Source organism: Thermobia domestica, chromosome 1 (genome assembly GCF_964235325.1).
Source record: "Thermobia domestica chromosome 1, izTheDome1.hap1.1, whole genome shotgun sequence".
In the NCBI taxonomy this organism is placed as follows: domain Eukaryota; kingdom Metazoa; phylum Arthropoda; class Insecta; order Zygentoma; family Lepismatidae; genus Thermobia; species Thermobia domestica.
Genome location: NC_137454.1, coordinates 354,007,440 through 354,024,106, shown reverse-complemented (window position 1 = coordinate 354,024,106; position 16,667 = coordinate 354,007,440). Strand labels below are relative to the sequence as shown.

Sequence of the window (16,667 nt, the reverse complement as noted above, 5' to 3'; positions counted from 1 at the left end):
TTTGACGCCGTTCCCGAATCTTCTGGAACATTTTGTTAGGCACTGAGCAGTATCAGTTCTTTGTTCTTCAAGTGAAACAGTTGCAACATGGCCAGATTTGGAGAAGAAAGTTGTGACCATCTTCTTCCCCACACTTCGCGGTCGCTTCACTTTTTGGGTGGATTTTCGTCTGGAAAGATCCAAAGTGTAGACTGGCGTTCATTTTCAGGGTCAAATTAATAGATTCAAGTAACCATGTAACAATGACAGAGACGCGTCGAGAATTGCCTCCATCAAATCTAGCAAGCATTTCTCCACACCATTTCATACGCATACGCTTCTGCTGTTAAGTCAAAGTGTGAGGCACCCAACGAGATGAAACCTCCCTGAGCTGAAGATGATCATGAAGAATTTTTGTTACTGTTGGTAGATCCAATGTTCACTGTAGATTCAATGTCCTTGAAAGTTGTTCGAGGGTTTTCTCTAATCATTTGTTCCACAGCGGCAATGTTTTCATCTGACACAGCTGTTGCCGGACGTCCAGCTCTTTCTACATTTTTACTTGAGGTCCGGTCTCTTCTGAATTCACCAAATCACCGAAAAATTGTAGCACTGGAAGCAGCAAGGTCCCCAAAAATCTCCTGCAAACGGTCAATGCTTTGTGTCTCGTTGAAACTATTTTTGATATCGTAAAGGATCATTGCCTGAAAATGTTCTCTTTCGAGCTCCATTCTATACAGCCGAATACTTCTCACATCAACAAACGTTGAAGGCGAAGTGAAGGCGATACCGCCACGCCGATAAGCGAGGCGAGTTGAAACTTGCTTCGCTTCTTCGCTGTGGATACCACTATCGAATGCAATTGTTGGAATTCAAATTCTGTGCCAAAACAATGCGTATCTCAAAACTTTCGTAGTGACCCTCGTATATATATTGTAATCCTGAGATAAGATATCAATGGATAGAACCACAAATCATTAACCGTTTGTCCACTATAAGACCACTTATTGAAAACAGAAGAAGATAATGATCGTCTGAATTTCGTTGAAAATGACTGAAACCGTGATACTTTGCAGATATTGTAAACTGAGAAAAGTCTTAATGGGCACGACCAGTAATTACGAAGCGTTTCTCACTACAGGGCCACATTTTTGAAACCAGCACAAGGTAATTGTACTCTGAATTTCTGCGGAAATAACTTAAATTGTATTTTTATCCTGCGAAAAAGTCTTAATTGGCACAGCCATTATTCACTGACAGTTTGGCCACTGTTTTGAAAACAGCATAAAATAACGATATTTTGGAATTAAAAGACGTCATGATTCTGAGCAAAAGAATTAATTTGTGGGTAGCGAACAACAGTAGGTCAGTTGTTAGACCATTTGTTCGCATTTGTTTGAGAGATTTTCTTCTGGCCAGTCATCCTCTCTATGGTTTTCCAGAACTTTCCTTTGTCACGAAAGATGAATATCGGTATGCTACATATTCTTAAAATGTTTTACCGCATCTTTCTCCATGAACTTTCTGCCGTTTTGTATAAGATGAGAAGATGTAATCCTTTCAGACTATCATATAATTCCAAAAAATCCCAGAATGTTGTTACTTTCTGCTGTTTTCAAAACGTGAAATTGTAGTGGTCAAAGGTGGGTAGTTATGCCCATTCAGACTTTTTGTCAGCATCGCAATATCCAGAGTACCGTTACCCTGGTAGCAAAGTTGTTTGGCCCACCGTACGAACTTAATGGAATTTGGTCAAAACTGAGGGAGATGGTCGGTGTCAACCCATAGCTGAAAAACATTCGTAGGTCCACCAACTATTGTCCAACCTTCACGCAACGTTACTGGAATTGATGTTTCTTTTTCCAACCAAGAAATGTCGACGAACCGCTCTACTAAAAACACTTTGACCACCACTTGGCAACTTTGTTTTATCGTTAGCTAATGGTCGCGAACTGCATCATATATGATGCTTGTAGAACGCGTAACTGCTCTTGCACAATTCCTCACCACCATCTTGTTGAGCTTCAAATACGAAAACAAAAGAGGAGTTCATGTTGTTTGTATTGAGTCATTTTTCTGTACAGTGATATAGTCTGTTTTTTTTTAAAAAAAAGAAGATATGCAATGCACAATAACTGTCAAATATCCAACCCTAGTAAAGTGTGCGATTATGGGCGACATGCTCTCCTCGCTGGTCTAGTGGCTGGCACGTACGTCTTTGGTGTAAATGTCCAGTATACGATTCTTGCTTGGAGACTCTTTGGAATTTTAACTATCCTCGATTTTATTTGCGTCAGTGTCCTTGTTGATTTAGGTTACTGGAAAAGGGAGTAAAACAAGCAATATTAACTAAAAACCCTGTAATAAGCAGTTAAAAATGTTGGAAGTATGCCTGCTCGCATCACTAGTAGCAAAATTGGTTTCCAAAATGTTGGAGAAATAATGGCGATGTGACAGCAAAAGTGGTCCAACGTCAGGATTGGTCGCTTTGGCAACCATTTCACACCCAAACCATATCCCACCCATTTCCATCGTAATTAAGGTTGGGACTTCCTTTACTCAACCAATTCCCAACCATCTCCCTACTTTTGGCCAATGAAACAACAACGTAATTGGGAATGTTGGACCTTTGTTCACCTACCAAATGACATTAATTGACCTACGCTATCCCAGCCGAACCTCGACCTTGAATGTTAGTTCACAATGAATATGCTGAAGTTTACCTAACCAAACCTAGCATAATGACTAGTGCTCTCAACGGGTTGGGTCGGGTCGGGTTGAAGACCGACTCGATGACCCGACCCGAACCGTGATCCTACCTGATTGACTTGACCCGACAACCCGACCCGAGCTGACCCGGTTGACCCGACCCGAATAACCCGATCCGAGCTGACCCGAATGATCCGACTCGACAACCCGACCCGAATAGCCCGATCCGAGCTGACCCGACTGACCCGACCCGACCCGTTTGAGAGCATTATGGTCACGACACTGGGTGAAAGCTAAAATGCACTCCCATTGGGAATTAAACCCGGATCAGGTGTACCGAAGTCTTACACGTTAACCACTAGCTAGATCAAGCGGGGGATTTGTATATGCAGATGCAAAAAAGCCGGATTTTTGAATCTATGTTTTTTTGCACATAAAGAGCCGGCTTTTTGGGAAAAAACGAGAATTTTGGAAATTTTGGCTTTTTTCATTTTCATTTTTTTTTATTTAAATAGCTTTCTTACAGTATACTCTAAAGTTAAATAAGATTTCATGACCTAAATGCTATATTTCGCTCTGGACTTCACCATCATGATGGATGGAACATATGTTTTATGAATTAAAGTAAACATAAAGTACGTAGTATTTGAGGGCAACTGTAGAAGATATTTAACTTTATTTTAACTTCTGAGTTATCGACGTTTTTCTTTTCTACACCATTTCTTTTTAGTCATCCGTGTTTCATTTTCTTGAGATTAGTAGGCCTACTCTAGCTTCCAGCAGTCAGAGAGTACGTTTGTCAGTATATCTGTCAAAACTTACTTACACATTCTTGTTATACTGTATCTGTGCAATGATTTAGCAATAATCTTCTGGATACAAACTTGAATACCATTTTATACAAATAATCAGTAGGAGATTCAGATAAGAATTTTGGGAGGTGTTTCTCTGCTTAATGATAGGTTTCCTAAAATTTCCTAATTTTTATTTGGGAGTTTATGAGCACAAGCACAACTAATATTTCGTTTTGTTTTTATATCAGCAATAACCTTCCGGATACAACCTTGAAAACCATTTTATACTGATAATCAGTAGCGGATTTAGAAAAGTATTTTGGGAGGTTTTTTTTTTAATGTTTAGTTTTTCTAAAAATACCTAATTTTTATTTGGAGAAGAGCTTGGAGTTTATGAGGAAAGACACAACAAATATTTCGTTTGTTTTAGAAATTCTGTAATTTCTGGTACAAGCTTCACCCGTAAAACATCCCCACCCTAACCCCTTTCGCAACTCCGTCACTGCTGGCAATTAGGAATAACAATGATAAAAACGATAAGAAAGGAAGTCGGCCAGAACTCACAGTACACGCATTATCTCTACATTCAAAGATTCAATTAAGAAAAAGTTTTGTCAAAATAGTCGAATGCGGGGCTGAATCCCGGACTTCCCGATAGAAGCGCAAAAGCTAACCACTCACTCATGGTTGTTGTGCAGTTGTGCTTAACTTAAATATATTCTCTCTCTCTCTCTCTCTCTCTCTCTCTCTCTCTCTCTCTCTCTGTGTATATATATACAGCGGTGGCAAAAAGTCCTGAACACACCCATTTTTTGCCTAATTTTTGTGTTTGACTTCATTTTTCGTTATCAAATTATAACACAACCTTAAATATTGTTATTGATTTTAATGTATTTTTTCATGATGATTTCAAATCTACTACTAGTTTTTTAACGCCTAAAATATTTTTGTAGTAAAGCTGACTGAACACAATAATGTGAAATATGTGCAGATTAAAACAATATAGAATAACATAATATGAATAGAAGAATAACACGAACATTGACAAATACGGTACATTTAATACGCACTTTGAAAATTACATTGTTGTCACGTGTTAGAACATCAATATTTTATGGGCCAGCCGTTTGCTTTAATTACGGCTCTACATCTTTTTTGGCATGGAATGCACTAATTTCAAAAGTAGTTCTTTCGTGAAAATATGGTTCAAGGAAAATATTAAAGCTTCAATTAACTCACGTTTGTTGGAAGGTTTTTTCTTTGAAATTTCATAACCAATTTTAAACCGTAAGTTCTCTATCGGATTAAAGTCGGGATACTGTCCTGGCCAGTTCATTCTATTCACAGTCTGGTCTTTGAACCATTTCTGGACTACCTTTCCACGGTGACAAGGGTCGTTATCGTCCTGAAAAATCCATGATTGATTCCCAAAAAGATTTCTTGCAGTTGGTAGCAACTTAGTTTGTAGTATTTTTATGTAATCCCTGACTTTCACTATTCCGCTAACGATGTAAAGTCTTCCAACACCACGAGAAGACATGCAACCCCATACCATCACTTTTGTCGGGTAATTTACTGTGGGCTTCAGGCACTGAGGGCTGAATTCGTAATGAGTGCGTCGTCTTACATTGGCACAACTTTGGTTACCAGAAATACAAAACTGTCGCTCGTCATTAAATATGGCCTTTACCCAGTCTTTAATAGTCCATAATGAATGTTCTCTTGCCCACGTCAATCGCCTCTTGCGTTGAAATTCAGTCAGCAATGGTTTCGGGCGCGCTTTACAGCCTCGTAACCCAATTTCCAGCAGTCTTCCTCTAACCGTTCTTGGGTACAAACTCACATTTGTTGTCAAAGTCCATTGTTTCAAAATTTGCGTTGAATTAAGCTTTCTGTTTGAAAGTGAAATCCTGTGCAATAACCTGTCTTCACGTAAAGATGTTTTTCTTGGTCGTCCTGATCGCCCCCTGTCAGCAATAGAATTTGTTTCAGAAAATCTTTTCAAAATTCTCACGACAGTAGAAACGCCACATGGTACTTTAGCAGCAATTTGGCGCATAGAATAACCTTCTTCCTTCAAATGTATTATTTTGTATCTTTTATTCTCAGGCAGATATGAAAACTTAGCCATAATTCCAATAATTTTTCACAAATGCACTTCAAATTGCTTTCAATACACTATTCAATACACTACTAAACCACATTTCACCTTCTCCTTTCAACTCTTTATCGCTACTGCTCTCTGATTGGTTGAAATAACGGAGCATTTCATTAGCTGAAACACACACACTCATTCTTACAGTAACATTGTGCTTTCTTGTCAAGGTTTTTTTTTTTACCGTATCAATGAAACTATTTACTTTAGATTAAATCCACAGATAGATTTGAAATCAGCATGAAAAATGCATTAAAATCAATAGCAATATTTAAGATAGTGCGATAATTTCATAACGAAAAATGAAGTCAAACACAAAAATTAGGCAAAAAAATGAGTGTGTTCAGGACTTTTCGCCACCACACACACACACACACACACACACACACACACACACACACATATATATATATATATATATATATATATATATATATATATATATATATATATATATATATATATATATATATATGGTCTATGGAATCCGAAGGTTCAATGCCTCGTTCACAAAAACTCTCCACTGACTTCAATCCTTAACCAACTGGATCCACTTTTTACTTTAGATTCCTATTTCTGCGAGATCCATTTTAATATTGTCCTCTTATCTGCGCCTAAGTCTTCCTAATGGACGTTTTCCGATTGGATTTGCAGTTAAAACTTTGAAAGCGTTCCTACCTTCTTCCATTCTGGCTGCATGACCTGTCCACCTGAGCCTCCTAGACTTGATGACTGTAATGATGTTTGGTAAATCGTATAAATTATGCAGTTCTTCGTTATGAAGTTTCGCTCATTCCCGTTCCCATTGGGTCCGAATATTCGTCTCAGGATTTTATTTTCAAATACTTTCTGCCTGCGTTCTCCCCCGAAGCGACCACGTTGTACAACCATAAAACACAACAAGCATGATTATCGTTTTATATATTTTAAGCTTTAAATTCCTCGACAGAATTCGCGACGACAAAATACTTCGAATTGAATAATAACACGAATTTCCTCAATTAAGTCGACATTTAATTTGTTTGTGGATATGATTTTTGTGTGTTGATATTGATCCCAGATATTTGAAAGTATTCACTTTGTTGAAACTATTATTTGATTTTTTAACGCATCCATAATTTGCCATATTACGATTCCGGTGAACTTCCATGTATTTAGTTTTTTCTGCATTTACTTCTAAACCAAGGTCGCTGCAAGCGTTTAATAAGGACTCTGCATTTCTTTCTATTGTTCTCCTATCATCCCCTATTAAAGTTACTTTATCAGCATGCGCCGTAACCTGGTGAATACAATTCAGCTCTAGTGCCTGGTTGCTATCTTTAATTTTCCTTATAGCGTACTCCGGAACAAAGCTGAACAATAATGGCGATAACGCATCTCCTTGTTTCAGGCCATTCTCGACGTGGAAGCTCATGGACATGAATTTTTCTGCTCGGAATTTACTCTGGGATTCATTTAAACATATTTTAATTAATCCAACTAGCTTTGTCAGTATTCAGAATTCTGTAAGAACGTTGTACAATATTTCCCTCCTATCCGAGTCGTAAGACTTTTTTAGAACCAATAGACAGCTGATGTACTGGGAAATATATTCCCATTTCTTTTCGAGTATTTATCGAATAGTAAATATCTGGTCGATAGTTGATCTATGTCCCTAATCCACACTGATAATCTCCAATAATTTCATCTGCGTATGGAATCAATCTTGTTAATAGAATGTTAAGAGAAATGCCTCGATAATTATTACATTCAGTTTTCTCGCCTTTCTTGTGAATTGGAACAGTGAATGATTCTTTGCACTCTTCTTAAATGTATTCCATAGCTTTTCTTTTAAAAGAAAGTTTCGTAATAATATGTTGAATTTCTGTCGTTAGAAACCTTCAGGCTGAAATTCAGAAACCTTCACGACTGGGTAAACCGTGATGGTGGTTCTAAGTCTAGGAAACCGCACGATGAACAGTCTATTATGCAAATGATCAATTAACAGAAAATTTGGTACTTTCCCGATTCTGAACAAACTTAAGAAACATTCAGTGCATTATAGAATTCGTAATTTTACCGATTTTGCAAATTCCAAGCACCTGATACGTGGCAACATTATTACGTATGTGATCAATGAATGAAAAATTTGTTCGAAATATTCATACAATGTATATGAAAGTTAAAACTTAAAACTTTCAAGAATGTACAGAACCACACAAAACCATGTTCTTGATGTGCAGCTTTTAAGATTATCATGTAAAAATATTTCTCTCATCTTTTATTTTTTGTTTCAAAAAGAGGGTGTGTGATATTTTGAAGTAAAAATACTACATATAATTTTGTTAGTTATTTCTGTATCTTTTTTAAAAAAGTACTTATTTTTGTGTATAAGAAGTTAAAAGGTTATTATATATATATATATATATATATATATATATATATATATATATATATATATATATATATTGGTTTATCCTTTGGAATTCATAATGTGAATATGTTAAGAATTTTTAAAAAAGTCTTTTCGAAATTCATGGTTTATTTTAGAGGTTCTATATTATTATCTACATGAACCACTAATCAAATGAGTTCTTGTGCTGTAGAGAAGCGAAACAAAATCTGTTTTATCAATTTAAAGCAAAATTCTGAAAAAAGCCGAAAATTTCCCACGCAAAAATGCGAAGCAGAAAAAAAACCCTTTTTTTTTTTCGAGCGCTTGCATCTATAATCTTAATGAGTATTAGGCACCTTTGAGGTTTGGTTATTTCTTTTTATAACTGATAGGAATGTCCGACGTGGGAGAAATTTATTTTTTTCTTGCTTTAGTTCTATGTGACGAAATTTTTCTTCCAGGTCAGTGTTCTCACCTGCTCGAACGGCAGGGGGTATTCGCGGAAGGCAGTAGCAAGAGTCTCTTGGCGGAGACAAAAGGAAATCGTTTAATTACAATGATAAGGGTTGAGGAAACAGGAGAACACCTGTGATTTTTTCCAAACCTTCAACTTTCATTCCAAAATAGGTTCTTATGATTCCGGGACCCGTGCCACTTTGATTTTGTTCCTCGGTAATTAAAACGTATTTTACAGTATATATAGTTGCATGTAAGAAGATACATAATATGAATTTTGTAATTTAAAATTTCAAAATACAGTATGATATTTAATTATAAAGTGCTAATTTTATTTGATCACTTTTAGCCCAACAAATGAAATTCAAACAATTCGCTCCCTGGGTCTTGGTCATTAATACTGCGTTTTATTCTTTGTCTTGCAGTTACGTCTTGGTGCTGCATTTCGTAGTCTTGGTGGTCTTTCAGGCTATACAAGAGCCAACAATGCTCGCCACATCGGTACAAATGAAGATCAAGTGTGATTTTGATTATGATCTTTCATACTATACCGAAAGCAAGAAAGTATGCTCATCGCTACTTGGTGATCACAAAAACAAGCCCAAGAGCAAGATTACTATGCAATTCGTCTTGCATATCCAATCTTTATCTTGTTCCTGTATCGATTTAATTGAGCTTGGTGAAATAAAATAAAATATTCAGTTTAAGGTCCCTCGATTCTGCACCGAGGCTAAGGGATATGGTGACCATGAGAAATGAATGAAAGGTGGAATAATGAAAGTGGGAAGAAACAGGGAAACCCCGAGAGAACCCACAGCATGGCGTTTCTCCACCACAAAACCTACTTAGCACAAGCCGGGATCGAACCATGGAAACCATGCACGAGATCAATTCTCTACCACTGAGCCACCGCAGCCCTGCTTGTGCTTGGTCGCCCATTTCCAATCTTTCTTTTGGCCTTGCTTAAACAACTTCTAGTTTTGTTCTAAATCCAGACTCCATATTGACGTAGATATTAATATTACAGTCGATTGGTAAAATCAATCTTCCACATTTAAAATTAAAGTACACACAAGTACAAAAATAAGCATTTACCATAAAAACACTAGCTGCAAGTGTTCAAAATAGATTTATGGTTGATATAAAATCAATTGAAAATTGCTATTTTTAATTAGGCAGCTAGTGAAAAACCGCAGCTTTCGACTCAAGCCGAGTTTAAGCTCAACCTAAACTCAGTTGACCTAAACTGACTGACCCGACCAGACAACCCGACGCGACTGACCCGACCCGACAACCCGACCCGAGCTGACCCGATTGACCCGACCCGACAACCCAACGCGAATAACCCGACCCGACAACCCGACCCGAGTAGCCTGACCCGACAACACGATCCAAGTTGACCCGACTGACCCGACCCGAGCTGACCCGCCCCGTTTCAGAGCACTAATAATGACCTTGTTCCCAAATGTGTTCTCGCGGCGCGTGCTGTAGGGAGGTTATGCATTCGGTTTGGCGCGTTTGACTTTTTATATGGTATTCCTGACATATTCACATTATTTGATAGTGTTAAGGACTTTATATATTCGATTAAGTTTTGGTTGTACTTCGACTGGGCAATAGAAGAAATAGTGGAAGCAGCAGTGCACGAGACGCGAATCCCAGTTGATCTGTTGGCAAACATTCATGCTTACAACGTTCATAACTACTTATTACTAGGTTTTTACTTAATTTTACTTTTACAGCTAAAATTTCAAAGGGTCTGCCACCTTGAGTTGAAACCAGGACCCATTACACCAAAGGCGCACGTGCTAATAACTCGACCAGCAGATAGTCAAACTCGGCCACAATCACATACTTTAAAGTGTTCGATATTTGACAGTTGTTGTGCGTTGAAATTTTTATTTTTAAAAAAAGGTTATTATACACTGTGCATAGGAAAATGTGTCAGCACACAAAACACTAACTTCTCATTTGTTTTTGAAATGTGAACTCAACAAGACGACGGTGAAGAACTGCGCGTGACAAGTGACGCATTCTTCCAGCACGAAATATCACGGAGTTAGCGACCATTAGTCAACGATAAAACAAACTATCCGAGTGGTAAAAAGATTGCTGTTTGTAGGACGGTTATCCGACATTTACCAAAATTAATGTAACGAATTTCTTAGTTATAGAAAGGTCAATTCAAATATAATTATGTGAAGGATGAGAAGTCGCTCAATTTTGAACAATAGTATAGACAATCTTAAAATATCGCAATACAATCTCATAGTATTGCCACCTCCAAAGCAAGAATGTCATCTTTAGCATTACTCTTTTCGATTGAAATTCAGCATTGTTGGGAAATACTATTCTTGTGGAAAAAAGAGACAATTTCTACTATTCTGACTTCAGTCAAAATTGGTAAATGTCGAAAAAGGTAGGTTTAAAATATACTTTAAATTCTATATAGAACTTTTCTTCATTTTACTTGACATATTGAAATTATATTCAGTAGTCGTTCTATTCTCTGAAATTATATAGCGTTGTTGGTTGGGTTTAATTAAGGTATTGATTGGGACACTGTTCAAAATAATTTAAGATTCATAAGGAAAATAAATAAATAATTGTCTGCTTTTCGAGGAATGGATCATATTGCTAATGCTGAAGAATGCTAAACATGGATTTAAATATTCAAACATTTTGAAGATTTTGTTAATTTTTTCATGGTATTTTACCGATCGTAGAATTTAGTTTTCCTACTTACCAGTGACAAAGGCATCAACGGGAAGAAGTTCATTACTAATGAATAAATTGTGGAAAATTGAGAAATCACAATTATAAACTTAAACTCTGAAACATTTTACTTAATGAAGCTTAACTTTGACTGTACATGCAGCAGATTTTACAAAATGATTATTTTTGAGAATTTACTGTGAGCTATAAATTCAAGTGAAAAGTGTGGGACTCTAATAATAATAATAATAATAATAATAATAATAATAATAATAATAATAATAATAATAATAATAATATGCAACAAGGATACAAGTTCGTTTTTAAATTTAATTTTATTTCTGGCTTTTAGGTAACTGTGACTCATGAACGTGGAGAGGACGCGGTTTCTGGAAGGTGTCGGGCATGGCCTCTGTTAAGCGTTATCCAAGCATTTGAGTGGTAAGACGAAGAAATCTGCTTATATATCTGCGATGTTGCCTTTCTAAATACTAACTTTCTGACTGATGGTAATGTTGGAGGAGAACTTAGTTTTACCTGTTGTGGAATTCCTTCTTAATGTTGCCCATGTTGGTAGCTTTTCGGCAATTATCACATTCTTAATATGAAGAGAAGGGATGAAATCTTCTTCTTTAATTCATTGTTTCCTGTGGTTGAAAATCTTTTAAGTTGGTAGTCCTTGATGGTCTTCGCGCCTCGTCTTCTTCTTTTTCATCGTATGGTAGTTCGTGCAGATGTTGATGGGCATCTCTTCGTTAGAGTCTTCAAGATTATCTTGTGTGAAGTGACCATGTGATAATTGTGTAAACCCTTAACTTAATTCGCTAAATTCAATTACTTTATTAAATTACATTTATCCACGAATTATGAAGATTTAAAATCCAACGGAACAAAACTCTTATTACTGTTGTACATTGCCAAACAGCTTGTATAAGCAAGTATTTGCTAATTGTCACTTTTGAAATTGCCAATAAACACGACCAGTTTATTTCTTTATTTTACGCATTTCCTTCCGCATAGCCTGATACTTCCCCGTTCACTGAGCGCCAGACTCATCCTTTTACAGCGGAATAAAACCACGGAGGACACATCGACAAGGCGTATTCGACACATGGTTTGGACAGGTGCAGGATCTACGAGAGAAGCGGATCACACCATCGGAGAACAACCAGGTCAATGTGTTGGAAATTCCATTCTGTTGGTTGATCACCGCAGATAAATTTGAGTTTAACATCAGACTAATGGAATGAATATCGTTGAAGATGCGTCGTGAAGAGAGAACTCGACGCCCCTAACAGACCAACAGGATAGAGATCCACTTGTTGTCTGATTCCAGAGTTTTCAGGTTCATCCACAGGAAGGCATTTATCCTCCCTGATGACTAGGACAGCGCCAGTCTCATTGCAATATCATGATAGTGCTCTTCCTTCATTTTATAACTTAATCGTTTCTCCTTGTTTCTTCTTTTCCACGGCTAGACATAATATAAAAACATTTGAATTTTATTTAAATCAAAAGCAGAATTTGATAGTTAAGTACCGTGTTGTGCATGAGTATCACACCTAATCATTACATTCATTTAATGAATACTTTAGAGATTATTCTAAGCTACTAACTGATGGCACATCCCGGCACAGATGCATATAAGGTAAGCAAATTGGACAGTTCATAGTTAATAAAATGACAAGATGAAACATATATTCTATATACTAATTGTTTTAAGGAATTCCTTTTGTATTTTCGTGTGTATATGCTACAGGTAACTACGTAATTTTATTCAACCTAGTAGACAGTCATTATGTATATTATGTTGAAAAATCTGCAATTCAAACACTTGAATATACTATTCTTAACTAACACGAGAAAATACCTTGTTCTGTAAATCGGTTATGTCGACATTCTGTAGTTCCTTTATTGATGAATATTTAGTCATTGTGTGCATGTTGCTTGCACTTAAATGAGCCACATCTCTAGAAAACGATTTGTAAGTGTCCCGATCTCTCTTGGTAACTTCTCCAAAAAACCTTTAAAAGGAAAGTGTTACTAAATATCGAATACAAACCTCTTAAATAACGGTTGATATAATACATTTTTTAAATTAAATAAAGAAATCAAATATAATTAAACGCATTCTTAGGATGATTTTATATCGAACTAAACATATTAAACATGAGATAAAATATCATTATCTATATACCTTGACCTGTTATGTATCACTGCTGCGAATATACTGTGCTAAGAAATATATCATATCAATTAAGTAAGGTATTTATAGCATATTTGTTTAGGATATTGTAAACAGTTATACTTAAGAATGGTAAGTCAAGAAAATTATGTATAAAACTGTTGTTTATTTAAATCATAAATTAAAACTTAGAAAAAAATAAATTGAATGATAAATGCGTTGTTTTCGAGAAAACTACTAACCAAGGCCTAATATTTACTTTTGAATATACCATCATCCATTTTACCTAAGAACTCGTTACTTTTTCAATAGTGGCCATGAAACATATATTAAGAAATTGTCATTTCAAGCTGAAAGATGGTATTTAGTGAACAAAGTAAACATTTATATGCCACTGTAAAATTTAGAATAAAATATGGGAATTCGAATGTGAAGCCACGATTATACATAATGGGGCGAAAACTGTTAAACTCTAATTGAAATTTTGGGGTTTGCAGTTTTAAAGTTAAATGGCAGTAAATAATAATATTTAGTTACTTAGTAATATTCTTCGGAAAAATTAGCCTTCATATGAATATAGCAAATATTGACCACAAACTGTTATAAATATGCTACTGTTATCGCTCGTGTTGGAGCGATACTACCTCGCTCAACCCTTGCAATCATAGCTGAGAGGTATCGAAAAATGTGAAGTTCCAATAATCGCCTCAACTAAGACTCATATCATACTTTGTCAATTGTTATTTAAACTTCGGAAGATTTAATAACAAATTGATAGCTAACGTGGTAGATTACGTACAAGTTATCAAAATTGGCTTAATTATTTTTTCTCTTTTCTACTACTTATACTTATGGTTATTTCAGCTAGTTATTATTAATGCAAATAAATAAATTATTAACAATATACAGGGTGGCCCAAAAGTAGGTGTACATTAGGGGTATGAAATATGGGTTAATTTAATAGGTCTTTACGCAGGTCGTTCTGATGCGTGATTAGTGCCATACTAAAGAGTTGGACTATCATGTTTCCTGCAGTAGTCAGTCGTTTGGTATGACGCTAATCATACTCCGAAACTACTCTGCATAAGGCCCATAGAGCTTAATTGTATACGCAGCACTGAGGCTATATGAGACAAACTCTACTGCTGAAATTGAAATATGGGTTACCATTAGGGTTTTATCCCAGGCATGATATACCTATTGACGGCTGAACCTGGAGCACATGCATAGAAAGCATTAGAGCTAGCACATTACCTATGATGAAGTAGAACATACCATAAATCTAAGTCAAGAATGAAGGGAAAAAGAAAGCGGTCACGACAGACTGCAAGATAATAATAATTTCACAATTTTAATTTCAATTATTGATTTCGAGATTTTCGAGAGGAGATCGAGACGACACCGAGACCAAGATCCAGACAAGCACCCGTTCACCGAGAAGAAACCGAGAACTAGACGGAAATTTTTGATTCGAGACGAGACGCAGACCGAGACCGCTATTTATCAACCGAGACGAGACCAAGACTGTACAAAATCTCGTCTCGTCTCGTCTCGATTTCACACCTAATCCTAAACCACGATCACTAATCTAACAAGAAGAATGTAGGCTTTGGTAAATTAATTTCGGGGTCGTTTTTGGCGAGGTAGTATTGCACATTTAAGATATGAATATTTAGGGATGCGCACGAGTCTACACATGTCTCGAATCTCTACTGGAATTCGAGTCTAGACACACTTTGTATAATTCGAGATGAGTCCAGACAAACGTATTTATCTAGTCTAATTTTCGAGTAGAGACACGAGTTCGTAAAAATCTTGACTGGACTAGAATGTCTCAAAAATCCTTCTATATTTATTAGTATTATTTTGAGGACTGTATTCAGTCAGAAACAGCCTTGAAACCAATTCCAGCATTAGAAAGGTACAGAACGCATAAACTTAATAGTTCGACATCAAGATTTTATTTTCGTTCAATTCAGTTAATTAAAACTAATAATTAATTAATGTCGTGATATTAGATTGTACTTCAAATATAATAATAATATAATAATAATAATAATAATAATAATAATAATAATAATAATAATAATAATAATATTAATAATAATAATAATAATGCTCTGGGGACATTCACGTGAACATCCATGTATCTAGTGGAGCTCCAGCAAGGCACAATGTGGACCGACCGCACACTGCTTGCAGACTACGTACCCCCTTGATGATGACCATGTTTCCCAACGATAGTGGCATGTATCGACATGATAATACACCATGTCACTAGGCCAGGAGTGTGAGGAAGTGGTTCGAGAAATGTTCAACAATGTTTTATATCTGTTGACGGTGTGCGTATTACAAGGCGGTTGAAGGAAATCCCCATTGGTAATAGTGGATCTTGCTATAACCAAAGTAGTTTTCCCTCTATGTCAAGGAATTTTGAGCTGTGTAATTAAATTGATATGAGTATTTTTATTTGTTGTGTGTATGAATTAAATTATTAAAAAATGCAACAAATAAATTATTAAAAATACATGTGATCAGAATTTATTTTGAAAGAATCAAAGGAAACGGTAAACACGCATAACCGTACTTAACTTTACATAATCTATTCTAACCGATGGTAAGTAATCTAGGATAATGTACAAAAGACGCAAGAAAACAATTAATAATAATAAATATCAACATATAGAAATACAGTTTGAAAGAAGAATGTTAGCCTAAAGTAACAGTGTAAATTTAGGATTTAGGATTTACTATTATAGGCTTGCGGTATATGAGACCATCTAGCTCTTCACGTTAAAGGTATGACCTTCCTGGGCGAGCACACTTTCCAGGGAAAGGGAAGAAAAGAAACAATCTGAAATCTAAGGAATCAACCCGGCATCGGCCTGGTGTGAATGTGGAAAACCAAGGAAAACCTCACTCAAAGGCTGGCTTGAAAAACCTTTAAACTTTTTCGACCGAGTGCCCCCACCAGGAATCAAACACGGGGCAGCTTTCACGTAACAATATAAACGTATGTTTGTCTATTCCATTTAAATTGCGAATAGGCGTAATTGGAAAAATATGGTATCGGAGTCGGTCAATTAGTTCGAATAAAATCTGTTCTTCGTATCACAAATCCCTTCGAGGACATTTTTATGATCGGGACAGAAACCCACATGGTCGAAAGTAGTGTTCTCTTAGGTTGCCTCATCTTGTCCCATATCTCCTCTTGTGAGACGATACACTATAAATGTCTCGTCTCGTGGCAAGAGTAGAGCAGCCGAGGCCAACAAAAAGGAGCAATTATGCAAAGTGGTT

The 16,667-nt window shown here is 36.2% G+C and overlaps 1 protein-coding gene across 1 annotated transcript in view; it reads right to left on the bottom strand.

Moving 5' to 3' along the window:
- The window catches only part of LOC145681948 (pickpocket protein 19-like), a 288,210-nt gene that overhangs the window by 158,817 nt on the left and 112,726 nt on the right, over positions 1-16,667 (bottom strand). The window contains exon 4 of the mRNA XM_081753550.1: positions 13,053-13,206. Within this exon, the coding sequence (XP_081609676.1) occupies positions 13,053-13,206 (154 nt within the window). The remainder of the gene's footprint in view (positions 1-13,052; positions 13,207-16,667) is intronic.